Source organism: Oncorhynchus mykiss, chromosome 10, assembly GCF_013265735.2.
Source record: "Oncorhynchus mykiss isolate Arlee chromosome 10, USDA_OmykA_1.1, whole genome shotgun sequence".
NCBI classification, from domain to species: Eukaryota; Metazoa; Chordata; class Actinopteri; order Salmoniformes; family Salmonidae; genus Oncorhynchus; species Oncorhynchus mykiss.
This window is the reverse complement of record NC_048574.1, coordinates 30,264,020-30,290,525: the sequence shown is the minus strand read 5'-3', so window position 1 is coordinate 30,290,525 and position 26,506 is coordinate 30,264,020. Positions and strand designations below refer to the sequence as shown.

At 41.0% G+C, this 26,506-nt stretch overlaps 1 protein-coding gene across 1 annotated transcript; it reads left to right on the top strand.

Moving 5' to 3' along the window:
- The first annotated feature begins 730 nt into the window (after nt 1-730).
- adora2b (adenosine A2b receptor) lies at nt 731-25,130 on the top strand. The gene is made up of 3 exons (XM_021618039.2): nt 731-868; nt 1,109-1,567; nt 22,962-25,130. Exons 2-3 carry the CDS (start codon nt 1,248-1,250, stop codon nt 23,731-23,733), a joined length of 1,092 nt encoding a protein of 363 aa, XP_021473714.1. The 5' UTR covers nt 731-868; nt 1,109-1,247; the 3' UTR covers nt 23,734-25,130.
- The last annotated feature ends 1,376 nt before the right edge of the window (nt 25,131-26,506 follow it).

The following is a 26,506-nucleotide window of genomic DNA, read 5'->3' as shown; positions in this document are numbered from 1 at the left end:
AAATAACACCACATGAGAGGTTATGTTACAGATTTCAACATTGCACAACATTAGTGTTGTCAGTATCTATCTCCTTGACTGGTACCACTTTTAATTGGGTTTACAAAAAGCCTATTAAACCCTCTATGCCAGGGTTGTAAAAGTATTTATGTGTGGGAAAACAGAGTGGAAAATGGAGAGGTATTTTTGTTTTGCCATCAGGGCCATTCTTATATCCTAATGCATTTCTAAAGTTACTCCATAGTGCAGACAGGCTGGTACATGCCATTCAAACAGGTGAGTGTATTCTCTATCCTGCATGCAAACGTCACTTAAAAATAAGTAGAGGATCCTAGACTGACAATGTATATATATATAATATCTTTGATGATTCTGACTGAGGGAGGACAGTTACAAGTGGGTGGAAATGTAAGTGGATGAATCAATCCACCACATATTTTAGACATTCGTGAAGGGATAGCCTTGAAATTAAAGACATATGTAGATGCCTTGGGTGGGATTTTGCCTGCACAGTAAAAAAAAAACTACTACATCAACCTGAAAGCATGTTGGTTCATTGTTTACACCACATTTAATGGGTGCGTAACGGGTGCCTAATTACGCTTTTACACATGATGACTCTTGTCTCAGCTTCATTAAAGAGGAACTGTGGTTTGCAGAATTGCACGTCGTATGTAGACATCGCTGAATTTGAGGCGTGGCTAGCCTACTCTCTGTAATATATATTTTTTCGTTACTTCAAATACCATGTGTTGAACGGAACTAGTGAGTCTCCAAAGTGAGTCTCCAATACCGCCTCGCAACAGATACTTGGAGGAGTGTAGTATATTTTCAAAGGACCGGCAAATAATGCAAAGTTTCAAGAGGGGTAAGCAACCCAAAAAGAAATTCAGAAATTGTTTGCAGATATTAGTTTACATGTTTTTGAAATCTATTGGCTAACATGTGGCTTGGTTAGACTAGTTGTAATAGGTTACCATATCATTTTTGTTAGACGCATGATAACCGATACGAAGCTGCAAATAATTCACATTTCAAACAATTGTAATTACAGGGTTTGCTTTGGAGAACAGTAAAGTATCCTATATGGTCTTTTTTCTTTTCACAGATGGCTGTTTTCGCAAACCATACTTTTGGAATATTCTTGGAATACAGCAAAAACACTATCTCTTTTGGACCCACTAGAACAGTCTGCCTTATGACACTTTTATTTCTGACAGACCTAATGTTCTGAAATATTTGCTGAGATGATTCAGTACTACATTGTATTTGAGATATTTATAGCTATTTTATCCATCTCTGGCAATGTATTGGTTTGCTGGGCTGTCGCCATCAACACCACTCTGAAAACCACTACGAACTACTTTTTAGTTTCTTTGGCTGTGGCAGATATTTTGGTGGGTTGCCTTGCCATCCCCTTTGCCATAACCATAAGCATCGGTATATTTTTGGACTTCTATGGATGTCTTTTCCTTGCCTGTTTTGTTTTGGTACTGACTCAAAGCTCAATTTTTAGCCTCCTTGCAGTTGCAATTGATAGATATTTGGCCGTCAAAATACCCCTCAGGTGAGTACCCTATTATGCATTTTGATAGCTTGACAAACATTGAGCGTCTGTGTTTTGTGATTTAAGTGAATCAATAGCATGTACTTAGGAGTAATTAAGGAAAGATACAAATAATTAACCCGATACAAATGTTTTTCAAGACTGACTTCAATTAGGGCTACTTTACTGACCTTATTGTATCATGTACACGTTTAAAATGGCGTTAAGAAAAAGGACAATAACAATACAGTAGACAACACATTCACAATACAAATTCATAACAGTTAGCCTGCAAACAACATTTAATGAGTTGTTAGGAAAACCCCGGGAACGTCACAAAATGGTTGTCTAAAGTGGTCAGGCCACTGTGTCATTGTCCCCTAGAGGTTTTGTCTAATTCCCGGTTCATCCCAGGGACATTTTTAGGACATTCTTGGGACGTTGTGTCATGGTCTCTTGGAGGTTTTGTCTAGTTCACTGTTTGTCCAGGGGACATCAAAAGGATGTTTTTAGGACGTTATTGGGATGTTGGGTCTTGGTCCCCTGGAGGTTTTGTCTAGTTCTCTGTTTGTTCCGTGTACATCTCTGAAGTCGTTTTCAGGACGTTATGTCATGGTCCACTTGAGATTTTTGGCTAGTTCCCAGGATTGTTCCAGGGACATCCCTTAAAAAGGTTTTTGGGCAGTTCCCAGGACATAATTTTTGCCTGTCATTGGGACGGCTCGTGATGGTCACAGGGGAATGTTCTCGGGACGTCATTGTGAACCACGTCAGAACGTTTTTAGGATGTTGCCAGGACATTCAGAGTACCAGTTGTCAGGACGTTGCCATATGGACCCAAAAGAACGTTGTTTAAGAAATAAATCTTCCTACCGACCTACCTGGGTATGCCCACTCTGATTTCATTACACATCACCATTTGGTACTGTTGCTTAGCCTATTATGTCTGTGATTGGTGAACCACCAATCCATTCAGTGGTCTTTGTCTGTTGGCAAGGTTAGGGACATACACACAAACAACCCGTCTTACAAACAGTGATCACATGAGCATCTTTGACATTCATGATTACATTGTGCATGTTCATACCTGTACAGTAATAATTCTTCACCATGTTGTTACCTGGGATTTTAACTGCATTCTTATCATCCCTCTATGCCACCACATCTGTGTCTATAACTATTGCTACACTTTGGGCTCTATTCAATCTGTATTGCTAAAGCGATAGAAATTTAAAGGTAATTTCCGATTGAGCCGACATATGCAGCGTTTACCGTATCTGCTATTGTGGGAACATTGCCTATACATTTTAATCACCCTGTAATGCTGAACTTCCACAATACGGATTGAATAGAGCCCTTTGTTTGAACTTGCTCTCAGCTCTCTTAGACAGACAGTACTAGTCAGAAGTTTGGACACACCTACTCATTCAAGGGTTTTCTACGTTGTAGAACAATAGTGAAGACATCCAAACTATGTAATAACACATATGGAATCATGTAGTAACCAAAAAAGTGTTAAACAAATCTACAAATATTTGATATATTTTAGAAATATCACACCTGGCACAAATTATTGTCTTGTACTGTTTTTCCTGCAGACGGGTGCCCTATACCTGCACCCAGATGGGAGTAGAAGTTAGAAGTCCAGGTACAGGGTGTGGCTTGGGTCTTAATGGATTTTGTGAGCCTTGTTGAGGGCCCTAACCTTAAAGATCTCATCCAAGCCTGTCTGTTTGACTCCAAGTAACTTGCTTGCTGTGGTGATAATCCTTCTCAGCATGTTCTTCTGACTGACAGTGACATGACCAAACCAACAAACAATGCAAAAAGTTGAAATATTTGTAAAACAAGAGTCTGTATAGTACAGTCAACATGAAAAGAGACCTGTGTCTCTGCTGACCCTTTTTATAAGGGCACAAGGCAAGACCCAGATGCAGATACGGGAGGCAGATGGTTTGAGTCTTTGATATTTATTCATAATCCAAAGGGGTAGGCAAGAGAATGGTCGTGGACAGGCAAAAGGTCAAAACCAGTTCAGAGTCCAGGAGGTACAGAGTGGCAGGCAGGCTTAAGGTCAGGGCAGGCAGAATGGTCAGGCAGGCTTAAGGTCAGGGCAGGCAGAATTGCCAGGCAGGCTCGATGACCTCGAGCAGGCAGAATAGTCAGGCAGGCGGGTACAGAGTCCAGAAAACAGGCAAGGGTCAAAACCGGGAGGACTAGCAAAAGAGAATAGAAAAGGCAGGCGCACAGAGAAAAACACAGTGGTTGACTTGGAACATACAAGACGAACTGGCACAGACAGACAGAAAACACAGGTTTAAATACCTAGGGGATAATGGGGAAGATAGGTGACACCTGGAGGGTGTGGAGACAAGCACAAGGACAGGTGAAACAGATCAGGATTTGACACTTTTTGTAGATCAGGCCTGCACATTTACTCCACTGAATGTTATTGTCCAAGAGGATGCCCAGATATTTGTATTCAACTACAAACTCTATGTTCTGACCTCTGATAGATGTTGCAGGGGTGGGTGTTGTCAACATTTTTTGTGACAAAACCATCAGTAGAGTTGAACGTGATGGAAACCCATTTAACTTGTATTTTTTATTTGGTACATGGGAATTTAACCGCAAAAGTGTTTTTATGTGCACTACTTCATTATCTTTATGCAACAAGTATATTTGAGGGAAAGACATATCTAGTGGGAAAATGTGCATATTGTTTTTATGCAGATTTTGGAATATTCACATGAAAATCTGTTGCCAATTGGATGGAAACCTAGCTACTCCACTAGAAATTGTCAATTTGAACCAATTTAGGAGATGCCTTGCCTTCATTTATAATTATAATAATCCATAAATCAAGGTAAACTTTTACTTGTAAAAGTGGTATAGAAGTGATGTCTCTGTTCAAAATAGAAAATATGTTTATGTCTGTACTGATATGGTTTTAGGCCTAATTCAGAAGTCTTGAGAAAATGTGAGAGAAGGACATTGGCGGTTAACATTTTACTTCAGGCCTACAGCCTTGGGGCCAATAAAAGTCTGGGGCACTTAATAAATGTTATAAAAATAAGGCAATGTAAAAATAGGCCTTAGTTGAGACCAGGTATTAAGCCTGCGGTCCGATAATCAAATGACCGTGGCTCATCCGGAGTGTGCCTCCTTATGCTGCCCTAATATTTCCAAAGACAAAGCAACTTTAAAAATCTGCAGTCGAAGTAGATCAAGACAAGTCATTTAGGCGTACAGGCTACAACACACCACACAGACCAATGCATTCCTGGGGGTTTCTTTCGTGACTGTTAATCTTCATTGTGTAGATAACCCTAGGCCTATACTTTCCATAGGCCTATAAAAACCTATGTTATAGTGTCGGGGGCACTGGGCTCTGGCTTGTTTTTTGATAGGCCATGGGTGCCTGAAGAGACATTGGAAAAGCAGCTGTAGATCATTGGAAAAGCAGCTGTAGATATTTTTTGCAAGGTTGTAATGGCATATTGATATACACCTTGAGGCACCTCCCCTGGTACATTTTAAAGGGCGCTAAAGTAGATAATCAGACCTCTCACCCTCTCAGAGTCTGAGACAATGGCTGGGCCCACTGGATCGATATCTAGCCGGCTGGCCTCAGAGTGTCATCTTATTGATATAGAGCTGGAGGCGGCAGAGGAGCACACTGGTAGTGGCACACAGTCTGCCAGCCTGGCAGCCGAATGACAGAGGAGACAAATTGGTTCAGATAGAGAAAAAACTCTTTGCACCTTCTGTCTCACAAGACAAGAACTGGGACATCAGCTGGGTATTTATTTTGAAATGGCAGTTTATCAGCATAAAGTATGACTGGAGGTTCTCCTGCTCACAGGAATCCAGAGGCCTGATTGGTCCTGCAGCCAGGAGGAAAACTAAAGGCCCTAACTAGACGTGATCACCTGTATGTGGCCACCTAAAGTAACAGTGAGGCCAGTTTTGCAGAATCAAACCGCACAGATTCATAGACTTTAAGAACTCCACTTGTTATCAAATGATGTAAGAAACACTCTAATAACGGTAAATGCAATAACACCTGTAAATGTAATAACTTTTCTATTTGTAATAACATTAGAATTGTTTTTATAAATCCATTAAATGTAATAACTTGCCGGTAAGTGTAATAAAATGTTTACCGGTAAACGTAATAACTTTTTCTGCTAAATGTAAAAATTATTATGAGTAAAATTATGAGTAACAACGTTTTTATGAATAATGTAATAACTTCAATAACATTCAAAAATCTATGTTTTTATGTACTACTTCCCTCAATTTGATGCACATAACCCCCCCTCCCACTGCCAATCACATCACAGACAAACTCATAAACATCATACAGGAATACTCATACATTACATAGAGACACTCACAAGCACACATTGAAATGTACACACAAGCACTGTCTCACACACACACACACACACACACACACACACACACATATTCAGGTAACACTTTACTTGATTATTATTAACCAAGCTTATTTTTACGTTATCCGGTGGGTATTACGTTATTAGGTCAGTAGCAACTGTTTTGATGAATAACATAATAACTTCAACCGATCATGTACTAACATACCAAAATCAATGTCTTCATGTATTATTTCCCTTATTTTGATGGACGTGGAATAGTCCCAAAACTGCAAAACCCATCACTCTGGCACTCCAGGCAAGATCAAGCAAACACTAAAAGTATTTGAACGATTTCAAATCTGGATGGCAATTGGTGTCATTTTAACATGTTGAGTGAACTCAACGTGGGGTGTCAGGTAGCCTAGTGGTTAGAGCGTTGGACTAGTAACCGAAAGGTTGCAAGATCGAATTCCTAAGCTGACAAGGAAAATATCTATCGTTCTGCCCCTGAACAAGGCAGTTAACCCACTATTCCTAGGCCATCATTGATCATTAAATAAAGGAAAAATAAAAACTTGCCTGAAACCTGAAGACTTGCATTAGCTCCACAAGCTCACACCTTGGCTTCAGCTCAACAGAGGCTATCAAAGTATTGTGCTGCGCAGAACTAAACCAGTCAGTAACACAATCGAGCTCAATTTAAGCAGGTATTTGTAATATAACATAACTTATAATACTGTAATGAAAACGGGACTTTTGTTTTGAAATGACATATGATTGACGTTTAATGTGTTATGAAAGTTAGGGTGAATGATACTGCGACATTCATGAAGGGGTTATGGATGATTTCATAAAGATTTTAATCAATGCATATGTGTACCACCTTTGGTGTACTGGCATATACGCGCACATACAGACTCAACCTGTATTACACACACATGCACAGATACTCACAGGAACAGGAACAAAATAACACACACACATTCAGGCAACATTCTATTTAAAATGTTTGTTGTTACTGTGCCCACCAAAGACAGAACAAGGTCAGCCTTTCCCTTGTAGCAGGGGTCAACGTGTCTTACACATGGCCACCAAGGCAGTAGGGGATAGCACCTGAAATGTTACGTAGGTGTAATTAAACTTGTCTGAGACCTAAAGATTTGTGTAAGCTCCCTGCTCTAATGCCTACGTGTAAACTTAGCAGGGTAAAAGTATTGTGGCCTGCAGGAGACCTAGGTAAGATACTAGTCTGTCCCATTGGTGCTGTGACCTGAATAGGTACACTACCGGTCAAAAGTTTTAGAACACTACTCATTCAAGGGTTCTTCTTTATTTTTACTATTTTCTACATTGTAGAATAATACTGAAGACATCAAAACTATGAAATAACACATATGGAATCATGAGGTAGCCAAAAAAGTGTTAAACAAATCTAAATATTTTTATATTTGAGATTCTTCAAAGTAGCCACCCTTTGTCTTTATTACATATTTGCACACTCTTGGCATTCTCTCAACCAGCTTCACCTGGAATGCTTTTCCAATGGTCTTGAATGAGTTCCCACATATGCTGAGCACTTGTTGGCTGCTTTTCCTTCATTCTGCGGTCCAACTCATCCCAAACCATCTCAATTTGGTTGAGGTTGGGGGATTGTGGAGGCCAGGTCATCTGATGCAGCACTCCATCACCCTCCTTCTTGGTAAAATAGCCCTTACACAGCCTGGAGGTGTGTTGGGTCATTGTTCTGTTGAAAAACAAATTATAGTGCCACTAAGCACAAACCAGATGGGATGGCTTATCGCTGCAGAATGCTGTGGTAGCCATGCTGGTTGAGTGTGCCTTGAATTCGAAATAAACCACAGACAGTGTCACCAGCAAAGCACCCCCACACCATCACACCTCCTCGTCCATGCTTCACTGTTGGAAATACACTTGCGGAGATCATCATTTCACCAACACTACTCACAAAGACACGGCGGTTGGAACCAAAAATCTCCAATTTGGACTCCAGACCAAAGGACAAATTTCCACCGGTCTAATGTCCATTGCTCGTGTTTTTTGGCCCAAGCAAGTCTCTTCTTCTTATTGGTGTCCAGTAGGAGTGGTTTATTTGCAGCAATTCTACCATGAAGGCCAGATTCACACAGTCACAGTTGATGTGTCTATTACTTGAACTCCGTGAAGCATTTATTTGGGCTGCAATTTCTGAGGCTGGTAACTATAATGAACTTATCCTCTGCAGCAGAGGTAACTCTGGGTCTTCCTTTCCTGTGGCGATCCTCATGAGAGCCAGGTCCATTATAGCGCTTGATAGTTTTTGCGACGGCACTTGAAGAAACTTTCAAAGTTCTTGACATTTTCTGTATTGACGGACCTTCATGTCTTAAAGTAATGATGGAGTGTCTCTTTGCTTATTCGAGCTGTTCTTGCCATAATATGGACTTGGTCTTTTACCAAATAGGGCTATCTTCTGTATACCACCCCTAACTTGTCACAAGTGATTGGCTCAAACGCATTAAGAAGGAAAGAAATTCCACAAATTAACTTTTAACAAGGCACACCTGTTAATTTAAATGCATTCCAGGTGACTACCTCATTAACCTTTGTCCCCAGGGATGTTTTTAGGACACTCTTGGGATGTTGTGTCATGATCCCCTGGAGGTTTTGTCTAGTTACTAGTTGGTCCCGGGACATCACTGAGGACATTTTTAGGACGTTCTTGCAACATTGTGTCATGGTCCCCTGAAGTTCCCCAGGACGTTCTTGACGGCCTTGATGGGCTTGGCAACAGTAACAAGGGGTGAGGTGTAATGAAACTAGGGTCTGTGTGCCCTAGGTACTTTTTCCTGAGGAGGAGGGGTGACATCCCCAACAAACCGGGAACTAGACAAAACCTCCAGGGGAACATGTGGGGCGTCCCCATTGTTGTTTGCAGGGAACTATTGGAGATTGTGTGTGTGTGTGTGTGTGTGTGTGTGTGTGTGTGTGTGTGTGTGTGTGTGTGTGTGTGTGTGTGTGTGCGTGCGTGCGTGCGTGCGTGCGTGCGTGCGTGCGTGCGTGTGCCTGTGTGTGTTTACATTTGAGGGCTTGTAGAGTCTCTATGTATGAGTATTCCTGTATGATGTGCATGAGTTTGTTTGTGTTGTAATTGGCAGTGGGTGGTGGTATGTGCATCAAATTGACTGAAGTACTACATTTTTTATTTTATTTTGGTATGTTATTACATGATTGATTGACGTTATTACATTATATATGAAAAGAGATGTTACTCACCAGTTAATGCAATAACCACCGATTAATGTATTAACTTATTACATTTACCAGGAAAAAGTTGACCTTTCAGTATTGTATTACGTTTAGGTTGCTGGTAAACATGATGATGTGTTTCATCCTTTCCAACTACAAGTCCCAGTACGACATTTCACTTTACATTTGTATTTGTATTTATAAGTCATGATGGAAAAGTGACGTAAAGAGGAGCACCACAGAGCAGGAGTGAAGCCACTGTCCACATTAGACCCACATCATATACCTAGTCCTCCTATTGTTTTAGAAAAAAATATTTTGTCACTCTGAAGCCAACCTAAATCGAGGTATAATGGCACACACAAACATTAGCAACCATGATGTCCTGCAAGTTATATCGGCCAATAAAGATCAGACAATTCTGCAAAAATAAAGACATACCTTGAAATAAACAATGACATGAATCAGTATTTGACCATTAATTTCTGCAAAACGTGCCGTATTCTGTTGATGGAGTTGTTGTAGCTTACTTGCTAGCTAGCTAGATTATTCCATCCCCAAACACCATGCTAGATCTGTGTGGTGCAAGTGGGCCAGTTCGTTTTGTATGGCCCGGTGCACCTAGATAGCTAACTATCTTTGTTTTTTACCATCTACTAGCAACATAACATGACAAAACTCTTTGGGCACTTTAGTACCAATTTATAATATAATTTTACGTAATTATGACATAACATTGAAGGTTGTGCAATGTAACAAGAATATTTAGACTTATGGATGCCACCCGTTAGATAAAATACCGAACGGTTCCGTATTTCACTGAAATAATAAACGCTTTGTTTTCGAAATGATAGTTTCTGGATTCGACCATATTAATTTCCAAAGGCTCGTATTTCTGTGTGTTATTATGTTATAATTAAGTCTGATTTGATAGAGTAGTCTGACTGAGCAGCAGCAGGCCCGTAATCATTCATTCAAACAGCACTTTTGTGCGTTTTGCCAGCAGCTCTTCACAAGCACAGCGCTGTATATGACTTCAAGCCTATCAGCCTAATGGCTGGTGTAACCAATGTGAAATTGTTAGCTAGTTAGCTGGGTGTGGGCTAATACCGTTTCAAACGTCACTCGCTTTTAGATTTGGAGTAGTTATTCCCCTTGCGCTGCGAGGGCCACGGCTTTGGTGGAGCGATGGGTAACGATGCTTCAAGTGTGGCTGTTGTCGATGTGTTCCTGGTTCGAGCCCAGGTAGGGGCGAGGAGGGGGACGGAAGCTATACTGTTACACTGGCAATACTATAGTGCCTATAAGAACATCCAATAGTCAAAGGTATATGAAATACAAATGGTATAGAGAGAAATAGTCCTATAAATACTATATTAACTACAACCTAAAACCTCTTATCTTGGAATATTGAAGTCTCATGTTAAAAGGAACCACCAACTTTCATATGTTCTCATGTTCTGAGCAAGGAACTTAAACGTTAGCTTTTGTACATGGCACATATTTTACATGGCACACATTTTACATGACACACATTTTTACATGGCACATACTGCATATTGGCACATATTACTTTCTTCTCCAACACTTTGTTTTTGCATTATTTAACTTATTGACGCTACCCATCCCGGTACCGGGAAAATTGTCATCAGCAACTGCTGAATAGCATAGCGCCACAGTCAAATAATATTACTAAAAAATATTAATATTCATGAAATCACAAGTGCAATATTGCAAAACACAGCTTAGCCTTTTGTTAATCCACCTGTCGTCTGAGATTTTGAAATTATGCTTTACAGCGAAAGCAATCCAAGCGTTTGTGTAAGATTATTGATAGCATAACATATAATTATGTACACTAAGCATTAAGTAGCTAGGTCACAAAAATCTGAAAAGCAATCAAAACAATAATTTACCTTTGATGATCTTCGGATATTTTCACTCACGAGACTCCCAGTTACACAACAAATGTTCCTTTTGTTCCATAAAGATGATTTTTATACCCAAAATACTGGCGTTTGTTTGTCTCGTTATGTTCAGAAATACACAGGAAAGAGCGGTCACGACAACACAGACGTATATTCCAAATAATATCCATAATGTCCACAGAAACATGTCAAACGTTTTTTATAATCAATCCTCATGTTGTTTTTAAAATATATATTCGATAATATATCAATAGTGTGTAGCTTTTTCAATAACAGTGGGAGAAACAATGGCCTCTTTACTCAGCTGCGCAAAACTCACTCTGAGAGCCGCCACCTATCCACTTACGCAATGTGATCGTTCACGCTCATTTTTCAAAATAAAGGTGTGAAACTATGTCTAAAGACTGTTGACACCTTAGGGAAGCCATAGAAAAAGGAATCTGGTTGATATCTCTTTAAATGGAGGATAGGCATGCATAGGAACAGAGAGGTTTCAAAAATAAGAGGCACTTCCTGATTGGATTTCCCTCATGCTTTCACCTGCAATATCAGTTCTGTTATACTCCCAGACAATATTTTTTACAGTTTTGGAAACTTTAGAGTGTTTTCTATCCTAATCTGACAATTATATGCATATTCTAGTTTCTGGGGCTGAGAAATAGGCTGTTTCAAATGGGTACGTTTTTTATCCAAAAATGAAATTGCTGCCCCCTACACGCAAAAGGTTAAACCAAATTGAACATGTTTCATTATTTATTTGAGGCTAAATTGATTTTATTGATGTATTATATTAAGTTAAAATAAGTGTTAATTCAGTATTGTTGTAATTGTCATTATTACAAATAAATAAACACATTTAAAAAATCAGCCAAATAATCGGCATCGGCTTTTTTGGTCCTCCAATAATCGGTATCGGCGTTGAAAAATCATAATCGGTCGACCTCTAGTTGGTAGTCATCGTAATCATTTGGTACAAAGTAAGACCCGCATATGACTGAAGGGCTTTTTTGATAAATGTAATTTAAATTGTGAAAATAGAAGTGTAAAATGTGTTTATTTTATAAACTTTTGCATAAAGACCGTTTCGAATTAAATATCATCCATCTACGTTGTTAGATTTGTGGAAATATTTTGTGCAACCTGCCCTTTAAGGCAAACTGCTGCTTGTCCATTTACAGATGTTTCCCAAGAATGTCCTCAATCAGTCAAATTGTCTTTTCCCTTCCCAGTATGTAATTCACATTATTCCCTTCATGGGTGAAGAGTCAGACAGACTATTCCTCAGGGGGTGTTAAATAAAAGGACATCTCATCATCATATACAGAACGGTTGCTGCTCAATGCCAGCAAATGCATTATATAGTCTCATAACTACATTCCTTTTTAGAAATCCAGACGGATTTAAACATCCTTTTTTACGGTTTTCCCCTTTACCCCAGACCCACATCACACACGTGGTAATGAGAAAGGTATATGGTCAGCTCAAATTACTCTACTCTAGTAATTATTTTAGTTTGTGTATGTATTTGTGAGTGTGTGACTGTGTGTGTGAGTGTGTGACTGTGTGTGTAACTGTGTTTGTGTGTGTGTGTGTGTGTGTGTGTGTGTGTGTGTGTGTGTGTGTGTGTGTGACTGTGTGTGTGACTGTGTGTGTAAACTGTGTGACTGTGTTTGTGACTGTGTGACTGTGTTTGTGAGTGTGTGACTGTGTGTGTGTATGTGCCTGGGCCTTAGTCTTGTGGGACTGTGGTTCCCTCAGATCAGAGTGTTTTCACAGCTGGCTCTGGTGGAAGTGAAAAGGCAGACTCAAATGCTTCAAACCATGAGAGATGGAGCTCTGTTTTGCACCCTCTGACAACACTAATACACACCCATTTTAGGGCCTTTGTTTCCTTTTCATGTTTCCCAGAAAGAGACATCAAACTATTTATGTATTTTCTTCCACCCACACCATACCGTTTGAAGGGAAAGATCCAATAGCATAGCCTCTGGCTATCCATGTTCCAAGAGTTAACAAACCTGCCAGGGCTTTCTTCACCTAGCTGTCTCTCACCAACAGTCTTTTCAGTTCATGTTCTCAGGCCCCACATGTTTCTCTCTAATCAGAAAGAACCAGTGTTGTGTCCTTGAAAAGCTGCTTTCCTCTGCTAATGAGACTAAACTGTTTTTTAGTGGCTTTTTTCAGAAGGATAGTATTGCCAAACTAAGTGTGTGGACTTGCCACTATTGAGCCCCAAACACTGTCAGGCAGTCTCAATAAAGTTAGTCATTTTGGCTTTTGCAGTTGTTTCAGGCAACAGGTCTTTTCTACTACATTAATGTTATCACACATAACAGATGATGTACAGTGGGGCAAAAAAGTATTTAGTCAGCCACCAATTGTGCAAGTTCTCCCACTTAAAAAGATGAGAGAGGCCTGTAATTTTCATCTTAGGTACACTTCAACTATGATAGACAAAATGAGAAACAAAATTCCAGAAAATCACATTGTAGGATTTTTAATTTATGGTGAAAAATAAGTATTTGGTTACCTACAAACAAGCAAGATTTCTGGCTCTCACAGACCTGTAACTTCTTCTTTAAGAGGCTCCTCTGTCCTCCACTCGTTACCTGTATTAATGGCACCTGTTTGAACTTGTTATCAGTATAAAAGACACCTGTCCACAACCTCAAACAGTCACACTCCAAACTCCACTATGGCCAAGACCAAAGAGCTGTCAAAGGACACCAGAAACAAAATGGTAGACCTGCACCAGGCTGGGAAGACTGAATCTGCAATAGGTAAGCAGCTTGGTTTGAAGAAATCAACTGTGGGAGCAATTATTAGGAAATGGAAGACATACCAGACCACTGATAATCTCCCTCGATCTGGGGCTCCACGCAAGATCTCACCCCGTGGGGTCAAAATGATCACAAGAACGGTGAGCAAAAATCCCAGAACCACACGGGGGGACCTAGTGAATGACCTGCAGAGAGCTGGGACCAAAGTAACAAAGCCTACCATCAGTAACACACTACGCCACCAGGGACTCAAATCCTGCAGTGCCAGACGTGTCCCCCTGCTTAAGCCAGTACATGTCCAGGCCCGTCTGAAGTTTGCTAGAGAGCATTTGAATGATCCAGAAGAAGATTGGGAGAACGTCATATGGTCAGATGAAAGCAAAATATAACTTTTTGGTAAAAACTCAACTTTGGAGGACAAAGAATGCTGAGTTGCATCCAAAGAACACCATACCTACTGTGAAGCATGGGGGTGGAAACATCATGCTTTGGGGCTGTTTTTCTGCAAAGGGACCAGGACGACTGATCCGTGTAACGGAAAGAATGAATGGGGCCCTGTATCGTGAGATTTTGAGTCAGCAAGGGCATTGAAGATGAAACGTGGCTGGGTCTTTCAGCATGACAATGATCCCAAGCACACCGCCCGGGCAACGAATGTCCTGAAGTGGCCTAGCCAGTCTCCAGATCTCAACCCCATAGAAAATCTTTGGAGGGAGTTGAAAGTCCGTGTTGCCCAGCAACAGCCCCAAAACATCACTGCTCTAGAGGAGATCTGCATGGAGGAATGGGCCAAAATACCAGCAACAGTGTGTGAAAACCTTGTGAAGACTTAACAGAAAACGTTTGACCTCTGTCATTGCCAACAAAGGGTATTTAACAAAGTATTGAGATAAACTTTTGTTATTGACCAAATACTTATTTTCCACCATAATTTGCAAATAAATTCATAAAAAATCCTACAATGTGATTTTCTGGATTTTTTTCTTCTCATTTTGTCTGTCATAGTTGAAGTGTACCTATGATGAAAATTACAGGCCTCTCTCATCTTTTTAAATGGGAGAACTTGCACAATTGGTGGCTGAATAAATACTTTTTTGCCCCACTGTATATATGATGTAAATACAGCAACAAAGAGTGTAAATAGTAAGAAGAAACCACTCCTCACCACCTTTATCTATCACAATTCTGCAACACATTGAAGAAAATTCACACATGTTGTTTGTACAAAACCATAAAGCCAAGCCTCATACACACCAGCATTATTCATAGTTTCCATCCCAAGCAATACATTCACTGTATGGCTGTGGGTTGCGTTAAAGTGTTGATGATAATTCCATTCCCCAGACCAGATTCCACCTGAGAGTCTTACTGTTAGGCCTACTCTCATCTATAGTGACAGCAGAATGTGCTCACTTGTGTTCACAAGGTGTGGCACCTCATCGCCATGAATCCGAGCCTCTAAATCCTGGTATGACTATACTAGTTTGGCCTGTGGCTACAGATAATATCACACATCTCACATAGAGATATCACACCTTCAAATCTCTTGAGCCGATCTATAAGAACTGCTGGTGCTATGCCATGTGAGGGCAGGATATTTACATAATCGAAGTGATATTTGATTTGCATAATCAAAGTGTAGGCTAATGCAAGTAGACTGGGTAGCCATTTGACTAGATGTTCAGGAGTCTTATGGCTTGGGGGTAGAATCATGAGGTTGCCACTGGGTCAAAGAGAAACACCTTTTCCCCTTGAGGCTATACTGTGGACATCTCTGTTTGAGACTATACTGTGGACATCTTTGTTTGATACTATACTGTGGACATCTCTGTTTGAGACTATACTGTGGACATCTCTGTTTGAGACTATACTGTGGACATATTTGTTTGAGACTATACTGTGGATATCTCTGTTTGAGACTATACTGTGGACATCTCTGTTTGAGACTATACTGTGGACATCTTTGTTTGAGACTATACTGTGGATATCTCTGTTTGAGACTATACTGTGGACATCTCTGTTTGAGACTATACTGTGGACATCTCTGTTTGAGGCTATACTGTGGATATCTCTGTTTGATACTATACTGTGGACATCTCTGTTTGAGACTATACTGTGGACATCTCTGTTTGAGACTATACTGTGGACATCTTTGTTTGAGACTATACTGTGGATATCTCTGTTTGAGACTATACTGTGGACATCTCTGTTTGAGACTATACTGTGGACATCTCTGTTTGAGACTATACTGTGGACATCTTTGTTTGAGACTATACTGTGGACATCTCTGTTTGAGACTATACTGTGGACATCTTTATTTGAGACTATACTGTGGATATCTCTGTTTGAGACTATACTGTGGACATCTCTGTTTGAGACTATACTGTGGACATCTTTGTTTGAGGCTATACTGTGGACATCTTTGTTTGAGGCTATACTGTGGACATCTCTGTTTGAGACTATACTGTGGACATCTCTGTTTGAGACTATACTGTGGACATCTCTGTCATGTTTAAGCAGATGTGCTTTGTGATTACTGACTCTGTGTACTAGCCTGGCAGAGGTTTGTGGGCTGCAATGTGCACCAGCCCAGGAACCATGGGGTTAGAAAAGGGATGTGTGGGGAGAGAGGGACAGAAAAAGGGAGACAGAGAGAGAGTGAGAGAGATGCCAGCGTGCTGTCGTCATACCAGAACTAATCTGCTCAGCCGCTCATTTACTGGCCCTCACAGTGAGGAATGTCACCAGCCCATCAGAGAGAGCGAGACAGAGATAGGGAGATAATATATAGAGAGTGAGACAGAGATACGGAGATAATATATAGAGAGTGAGAGAGGGCCCGAGGGAAAGTGAGATAGAGAGTAGGAGAAAGAGACAGAGAAGGAGAGAGAGGGAGACAGAAATAGAGAGTGTGTGAGGGGGAGAGAGAGTGAGAGAGCTGTCCAACCCCAGATATTAGTCACTGTCTGGAACACAAACCTTTCTGGGCTTGACTTACAGGTTAGAGGACTAAGACGAGAGAGAGAGACTGAGAAATGCATGGATGATGAGAGAAGAAGAGAGAGGAAGGAGTGATGTGTGTGTCCACCCTATAGCCTTAGGGCCCATCACTTCAGGTCCCTAAACATGGTCATGGCTGTCTGTGGATTATTGATGGCACTGGGGGCACAGCATCCTTCACTGAGGTGATGGGGAAATGGAGAAATAGGGAGAGAGGTAGCATCATTTACTGCTGCATTATTAAAGTCCCAGTCATCTGTTTTGAGGCCTTGGCGTCTGAGGTGCTACAGTACTAATACTGTAGGTAATGATTGAAAGCCACGGTTATCTTGTCAAATGAGCTACTGTTGCCTGTGAAACTTAACTTGTATGAAATTTGTCCTGGCAAATTGTAGCTGTTTCATGAGGAGGGAAGGGAAAAACATTTGCAGCAGAGAACGACCACTTCATCTTTTTGAATAAAACCAAAAAGTATTTTTTTCCATTGCCCTTAACTATTAGTCTGTATAGAAATATCATATGCCTTACCAGAGTGTATGTAGATTACTTTAATAGTCGTTGATATTTGTCGTCCTAGAGGAAATATCATGCAGAAATATCGTTTACATGATTATCGTGGCTAGTGACTCAACTATAATGACATTACATGTCATTATTACATGCTATAATCAGAGCAAAGTGAAGTCACATGAGCAGTGACAACAAATGTTCATGCTTAAACTGTGTACATGACCAATAAACTTTGATTTGATTATCCTATTTCTACTGTATATTTGCTATATGGTTTCATGGTTTGGCGTGAGAACTCAGTGTTATGGCTCTGTTCAATCTGTATCGCTGAAGCATTACACCTTGCGTAATAGAAAATGAAAACTGCAATATGCAACTTTTTGGGTGACCTGACCAAATTCACCTTGAAATGTGAGTTTTAGCAACCACGAAATGGCAGACCTTTAAAGGTCATTTTTGATTAAGCCGACATATGCAGCGTTTTTGGCAGTGTAGAACCAGAGGAGGCCTAAGGATTTTTTTATTTTATTATACTGAACAAAAATATAAATGCAACACAACATGCAACAATTACAGTTCATATAAGGAAATCAGTCAATTGAAATGAATTAATTGGGCCCTAATCTATGGATTTCACATGACTGGGCAGGGGCGCAGCAATGGGTGGGCCTGGGAAGGCATAGGCCCACCCACTTGAGAGTCAGGCCCACTCACTGGGGAGCTAGGCTCAGCCAATCAGAATGAGTTGTTCCCACAAAAGTTTTTTTTTTACAGACAGAAATACTTCTCAGCTGAAATACTTTCATCAGCTGTCCGGGTGGCTGGTCTCAGACGATCCCACAGGTGAAGAAGCTGGCGTGGTTACACGTGTCTCTGGTTGTGCGACCGGTTGGACGTACTGACAAAATGACGTTGGAGGCAGTTTGTGGTTGAGAAATGAACATTAAATTCTCTGGCAACAGCTCTGGTAGACATTCCTGCAGTCAGCATGCCATTTGCACACTCCCTCAAAACTTGAGACATCTGTGGCATTGTGTTGTGTAACAAAAATGCCCATTTTAGAGTGGCCTTTTATTGGTGCACCTGTAAATGATCATGCTTCTTGATATGCCACACCTGCCAGGTGGATGGATTATCTTGGCAAAGGAGAAATTCTCACTAGCAGGGATGTAAACAAACCAATCACATTTGGACTTGCAATGGGTGGGACCGTTTAAAAAAAGTGACGGGCCTAGACATTTCTCAAGTGAGGGCAAAATAAAATAATCATTGGGTCAAGCAGTAGTTTTCCCACGCTTGGCTCTGCATGGTCAATCTGAAGTCTGCAGTGGCCCGTACAGCATTTACTGTGATACAGGCCTCTGCAGAAGTCAGAGCAATCATGCTTCTAGCGCATCGGGAAGCTCTCACACGCATCCAATAAATTGGTCTGCACCGCGTCACTCATAGTGATTCAAGGCTAATCTCTATAGCCTTCCAGGTAATTACAAGCAACTGACTAAACGAAAAGACCTCACCTCTTCTGAGATGTTGGAATCTGTTTCCCAGTGCTTGACAATAGAAGCTCAGCCAAGACAGCATGAAGTAAAAAGATTGCACCATTTTCCCACTTGCATCTCCATCCCGAATCTCCCCCAAACAAAATGACCCTACATTTAGGCTATTATTTATATGTGTATTTCACACTATGTTGAGGTAAAAACCAGAGTATAACGCTTGTATGGATGTCAACCCCAACACATGTTCATGTCATCGTTACCAATCAACTGCATTACAGTTCAAAACGGATTTCTGTGTGCTAGTTATTCTAAAAGCTTATACAAATGGGAGTTAGCATTTAGCAATCACTTTTTCTAAACCGGAAAAGGGACAACTTCTACATGTTATGCAGCATTAACCACATTGTGGGCCTGTTGCAACACAAATCATGACGGACTTGAGAAATATCCGCTTTCTTAGATCAGATTTGTTGAATGTGCGCCAATCCAGCATCCTTCTATCCCCCACAGAATGAATTCCATTGACCTCTTTACCACATCTATCCCAATTACCTCCCTGATATCTTTCCAGGAGTTCAAACTCATTTCCGTATCTTTAAAATCCCTACATGAGGAATAAATATGTTTTTTATTTGTGAACTTGTTCCGACAGATTTCCTCAAAGTTCTTGTTTGTTGTCAAGGAAGTGAGTTTGTGTTTATACAGGATGATCAAGATGAACTTCTTTCAAACTTCTTTTCCAAATGATCATCACCTGGTGAGTGGTGCTGTTTTGTTGCAGCTTGCTTGCTGTTAGACATCTCTTTGAAAATAATGACTGTGAATCATTGTTGCATTTAAACCTCAGATCACCGGTTAGTGTGATGAACGTGATCAAATATATTTGCAAAGGGAAGTAATATCTGGTTTGTTCATTTCCTTTTGGAAATGAAATGGTTGTGCTTTTGTATTGTTCTGATTTCAAGGGGCCTACTGGAGTGAATGGGATGCTTTATCTTTAACGTTATTTGATGCTGTGTGTGACTGCTGTTGCCTGTCTTATCAGCCGTGTCTATGTGTTTGACCAAACCTGTCTCTCCTTCAGCTCCATGAAGTGCACAGGTATTAGCCTGCGGTCGCTGTCCTTTCAGCACCTTGAGCCTTGAGCCTGTCACTGTTGATGTGACACTGTTGTTATTACTATGGGTGATAGTGTGATAGTGGTGTTAGGCTACCATAGGTTATGTAAACAGTGTGTTTTTTGTTTTGCTAGTTGCATTATTTTATTCTGTGTGTCATGTTGTGTCCATGCTGAACTGTCACTGTGTGTGCGGCATCCTGAAGCACGGACAGGCCTGTTTGATTCATTCATAATGTCATCAAAAAGCATTGCTCCTCCTTCACTACAACTAGAATGGTCTGACTACAACATATACAATGTCGGGTTCATTAAGTGATGCTATGTTTTCAGTTTTTTATTTTATTTCTGAGTTTGATACAACGTAATGGAAGATGTTTGGTTCCTCTGAAGGCCTAGGTCCTATAGTCATGGTTAGCCACTGGTTTACGGGGAATGCATTCTCCGCTAACGCAGGAACATTGTTTTTCAATTTAAATCCTGCCGTAACGCTGAACATCCGCCGTAAGGAAATCTCTGAATCAGAGAGGTGCGGGGGGCTGCCTTAATCGACATCCACATCTTCGGCGCCCGGGGAACCCGGAATAGGCTATGTCGTGCTCTCTTCAAGACTGTCTTATTGTGTTTAAGACCATGATAGTTTGTTGGTGATGTTGACACCAAGGAACTTGAAGCTCTCAACCTGCTCCACTACAGCCCCGTCGATGAGAATGGGGGCGTGCTCAGTCCACTTGTTCCTGTAGTCCACGATCATCTCCTTTGTCTTGTTCACATTGAGGGAGAGGTTGTTATCCTGGCACCACACGGCCAGGTCTCTGACCTCCTCCCCATAGGCTGTCTCATCTTTGTCTGTGATCAGACCTACCACTTGTGTTGTCGGAAAACTTAATGATGATGTTTGAGTCGTGCCTGGCCATACAGTCAAGAGTGAACAGGGAGTACAGGAGGGGACTGAACACACACCCCTGAGGGGCCCCTGTGTTGAGGATCAGCGTGGTGTATGTGTTGTTACCTAACCTTTCCTCCTGGGGGTGCCCGTCAGGAAGTCCAGGATCCAGTTGCAGAGGGAGGTGTTTAGTCCCAGGGTCCTTAGCTTAGTGATGAGCTTTGAGGGCACTGTGGTGTTGAGCGCTGAGCTGTAGTCAATGAATAGCATTCACACATAGGTGTTCCTTTTGTCCAGGTGGGAAAGGACAGTGTGGAGTGCAATAGAGGTTGCATCATCAGTGGATCTGTTGGGGTGGTATATGCAAATTGGAGTGGGTCTAGTGTTTCTGGGATAATGGTGTTGATGTGAGCCATGACCAACCTTTCAAAGCACTTCATGGCTACAGACGTGAGTGCTACGGGTAGGTCTGACATGCACTGTCAACTGTGGGACCTTATATAAACGTGTTGTGGGTCTGAATACTTTCCCGAAGGCACTGTATAACTTCTGTGTGTTCATCACTGTATAGATAGACTGTTGTTCTTAGACAGGTGATAAGTTGTACTCTGACGGTTTTTCCTTTCACATGCCTGTCTCTGAGTCAATGTGCTCACTGAAATGTGGTGTAACAGTTAGCCAATATATAAGTAAATTCTTAACTTCTTACTTGCTCAACACATCACAAATTGCCAAATTCTCATTCTTTTTGCACTACTCCTGTTCGCTGCAGCTGATTCAGCTTATTTGCTCTTAGGCAAATTCTTACATTGATTCGATCATAGATTACGTAACGTTCCAATATTAATACTAACATGCCACTTAGAATGCATTCCCTATACAACACATTCCTTAATAAGTGGTAGCCTATGCTATGGATATTGGAACAGAGCATCTGGAGCCCAATGGCATTCATACGCAGACCTCGATCAATAGAAAGGTTGTTCCACAAAATGAGTGTCTTTTATTTTAAGTAGAAATTGTGCACAAATATGTCATTTTAAAAGCCTGTTATTTTAAATAAAGTGCCCTTTAGTGTAGACCACATGGAAAGTTTAATAAATCAGGTTTTTTTATATGAATAAAGACTTGCTAAAGAGCAATAATTTTGCATTTTGACATGTGTGCACCCACTGTGATTTTAACCCACTTAACACCAACATTTCTCCAAGTTTTCGCCATCATTATAAAGCCCTAGATATTTTGTGGTTTGACAAAGTCATTTCTGAAGATTATTATTTATTTCATATGATTTAGTGATTCATAAAAACTGTCCCTTGTTTTAAGATCAACTCTGTTACGTGAACTGAACTTTTGTTTTAATATGGTGAAACTATGCTTTAGAAAAAAATATTATTCTAGGAAACATTGAACATCTAATAGTCAAATCATAGTGTTAAAGTAGGTGAGCTGGTTCTGGCCCTTTTCTTTTTGGGTCGAGCATAACACGCCAATGTTACCCACAGATAGACAGGCTAGAAACGTTTTCACAATTTCAATTGTTTTGTGAAGCTTGTATTCCCCCATTCCCCTGTCACAATGGGATTTATAACTGAATTACGATGAAATCGTTAACCCTTTTTGGTATTTAACCTCTTGAGATGGGAAAACATGATTATATATTTTTTTACCAAGTTACACTACTCAAAAGGCACCTAATTGGTGGAACCACCCAGAAGTCTGTTGGAATGATGTCTCGTTATGTTTTGGTAACCTGCTTTAGACAGTAAGATGGAAATTATATATTACTCCTATCACAGGCTCTAATTTAATGTTCAGTTGGAAGAACTTTAAGGACAGCACATTTGCTTCTCTATTGCCCTATTGTCTTTCTGTAATAACTCATTATTATGTTATTTTAATCATGAATAGGTGTGCAGCATAAGCACCATAATGCCTGATAGAGGGCCACTGTGGCCGTTAAGGGCACTCAGTCACAACTCTTAGGGAAAAGAAAATAAGACCCATTTATAACCCCCATGGATATTAACCAGCGTCTTTTTGGTCTTCCCTCATCCTCTTATCCAGGTACAAGGAGCTGGTGACGGGTACGAGGGCCAGACGAATCATCGCCATCTTATGGATCCTGTCTTTCGTCATCGGCCTCATCCCATTCCTGGGTTGGAACCTGAAGGTGACTTCCTGCCGTCAGAATGTCTCCAGTAGCCTGACGAATGGCAAGTTTTTGGGGGACAATGCCAGTACCACCATCCCCCCCCTGGTGGATGATCTGGGCAGTGCAGGTGACTTCCTGAGCAGCTGCAAGCTTACCTGCCTGTTTGAGAGTGTGGTGGACATGCACTACATGGTCTACTTCAACTTCTTCGGCTGCGTCCTGCCTCCTCTGTTTATCATGCTGGGCATCTATGTGAAGATCTTCACCGTGGCCCGCAAGCAGATGCACCAGATTGAACTCAAGTGCTCAGTGAGCAGCAATGGGGACAGCCACCATCACGGGCTCCTGCAACGCGAGATCCGTGCCGCCAAGTCTCTGTCCATCATTGTGGGGCTGTTTGCCCTATGCTGGCTGCCCGTGCACATCCTCAACTGCCTGACCCTGTTTTACAAGGACCTGTGCAAGCCGGCCCCCGTCATGTACATAGCCATCATGCTGTCACATGCCAACTCAGCCGTCAACCCCGTTATCTATGCCTACCGCATCCAGGACTTCAGGAACACATTCCGAAAGATCCTGACGCGTCACGTCCTATGTCAGAAGGAGGAGCCTTACCTCCACTCCTCCAATGGGAGCAGGCGGAACAGAGACCAGATCCACATGACCATTGACCCTTTACTCTGAGGGGTGGGGCTACATGGGGCATGACCCTTTACTGTAAGGGCAGACACCAGTGTTCGTGAGGCGACTAGCCCCGCCTACATAACTTTACTTCAAGGGTGGGGCCACAGGCCGGGGGTATGACTCAAGGAGAGGCCCAACCCCCCAAAATGCCATCTGTGTTCATGTTATTGTTGTATTGTATTCTTCAATGACATTTTAAGTGAGATTATAAATGTTTACAGAACAAAGAGTGTGGGTATGATGAAATGTGAAACTGAATAGATGATCTGCCTTGAATGGGGAGCATTGCTTATGAGTTAACCTGAGTATCAGGGGCCAGGTGATGAAAAGGTAGCCTGGTCCCAGATGTGTTTGTGCTGTCTTGCCCACTCCTATGGTCATTGTCATGTCCATAGGAGTTGGCAAGACACCACAAACACATCTGGGACCAGGCAAGTGAAAAGCAGGCAAGAGTCTTATTTACTTTAAAGCTGGAATCCGTATTAGGTAAAACTGCCACGTCCTTTTGCAATTTATAACAACAAAGAAGTTACTTCAAACAACGAACTTTGAGTTTTTTTCTCCCTCTGATATAATTTCACATGCATTAGAACAGCCACTCTGCTGGATGCTTCTCTCCTCTGTTTCATCAACAAAACAAAAACAATAACAAATGCACTGGGGTGAACAATGGCACAGTTCACCTTATGATTTCAACTGTTAAGGATTTTATTTTTATTTTGTCAAAGCTAACTGGATTTGCAGGACTGTGAAATGAACCCATTACTACAAGATAACACATAATTTACCATTACTACACATTAACCATAACTCAAACATTGCTTTTTCTAAGCCTTAACTTTTCAAAATAATATACATAAATTGTTCAACTTTTATACCAATGTTTGGTATTTTATTTATTGTCATGTAGCAAACATTTATTTAACCTGGCTGAGGTGTGTACTGTATTGTTCATCATGGACTTCCTCAGTACAGGTTGTGTGTAAAAAACAGACATAGGAAAGTCTGCCCAGTGGAAAAATGTACGACTGCAACATCAGCAAAATCTCCAGTGAGAGGGCATAACACACACGCAACACAGCTCGGAGTGGAAAAGTATTTTTAAACATAATATAAACTTGTGGAGTGTTATTGTGCTCTGCTTGAATTTAGCAAATGTCATGGCTTCTTTAGTGTCATGGAGAAAGCTCAGGAATATACAGAATGTGGTGAGGAAGACTGACTGAGTGGTGAAAAAATAAACCTGAAATTCACAGACACAGAGGATATTTGGAGGTTGAGACGTCTGGGGAAAAAAACAATATATAAATCATCACTCACAAATACAGTTGAAGTCATAAGTTTACATACACTGAGGTTGGAGTCATTAAAACTCGTTTTTCAACCACTCCACAAATGTCTTGTTAACAAACTATAGTTTTGGCAAGTCGGTTAGGACATTTACTTTCTGCATGACACAAGCCATTTTTCCAACAATTGTTTACAGATAGATTATTTAACTTATAATTCACTGTATCACAATTCCAGTAGGTCAGAAGTTTACATACACTAAGTTGACTGTGCCTTTAAACAGCTTGGAAAATTCCAGAAAATGATGTCATGGCCTTAGAAGCTTCTGACAGACTAATTGACATCATTTTCATCAATTGGAGGTGTACCTGTGAATGTATTTCAAGGCCTACCTTCAAACTCAGTGCCTCTTTGCTTGTCATGGGAAAATCAAAAGAAATCAGCCAAAGAAATTATAGACCTCCACAAGTCTGGTTCATTCTTGGGAGCAATTTCCAAACGCCTGAAGGTACCATGTTCATCTGTACAAAAAATAGTACACAAGTATAAACACCAGGGGACCACACAGCCGTCATACCGCTTAGGAAGGAGACGCGTTTTGTCTCCTAGAGATGAACGTACTTTGGTGCGAAAAGTGCAAATCAATCCCAGAACAACAGCAAAGGACCTTGTGAAGATGCTTGGGGAAACAGGTACAAAAGTATATATCCACAGTAGAACGAGTCCTATATCGACATAACCTGAAAGGCCGCTCAGCAAGGAAGAAGCCACCACTCCAAAACTGCCATAAAAAAAAGCCAGACTACGGTTTGCATCTGCACATGGGGACAAAGATTGTACTTTTTTGAGAAATGTCCTCTGGTCTGATGAAACAAAAATAGAACTGTTTGGCCATAATGACCATCATTATTTTTGGAGGAAAAGGGGGAGGCTTGCAAGTCAACATCATCCCAACCGTGAAACACGGGGGTGGCAGCAACATGTTGTGGGGGTGCTTTGCTGCAGGAGGGACTGGTGCACTTCACAAAATAGATGGCATCATGAGTTAGGAAAAATATGTGGATATATTGAAGCAACATCTCAAGACATCAGTCAGAAAGTTAAAGCTTGGTCGCAAATGGTCTTCCAAATGGACAATGACCCCAAGCATATTTCCAAGTTGTGGCAAAATGGCTTAAGGACAACAAAGTCAAGGTATTGGAGTGGCCATCACAAAGTCCTGACCTCAATCCTATAGAAAATTTGTGGGCAGAACTGAAAAAGCGTGTGCGGGCAAGGAGGCCTACAAACCTGAGTCAGTTATGCCAGCTCTGTCAAGAGGAATGGGCCAAAATTCACCCAACTTATTGTGGGAAGCTTGTGGAAGGCTATCCGAAACATTTGATCCAAGTTAAACAATTTAAAGGCAATGCTACCAAATACTAATTGAGTGTATGTAAACTTCTGTCCGACTAAGAATGTGATGAAAGAAATGAAAGCTGAA

What these genes read in the sequence shown, in the direction of transcription:
- adora2b (XM_021618039.2), top strand. Translation starts at nt 1,248, where the DNA reads ATGATTCAGTACTACATTGTATTTGAGATATTTATAGCTATTTTATCC. An exon ending in GCCGTCAAAATACCCCTCAG is followed by an intron (nt 1,568 to 22,961) that starts GTGAGTACCCTA and finishes CCTCTTATCCAG; the next exon opens with GTACAAGGAGCTGGTGACGG.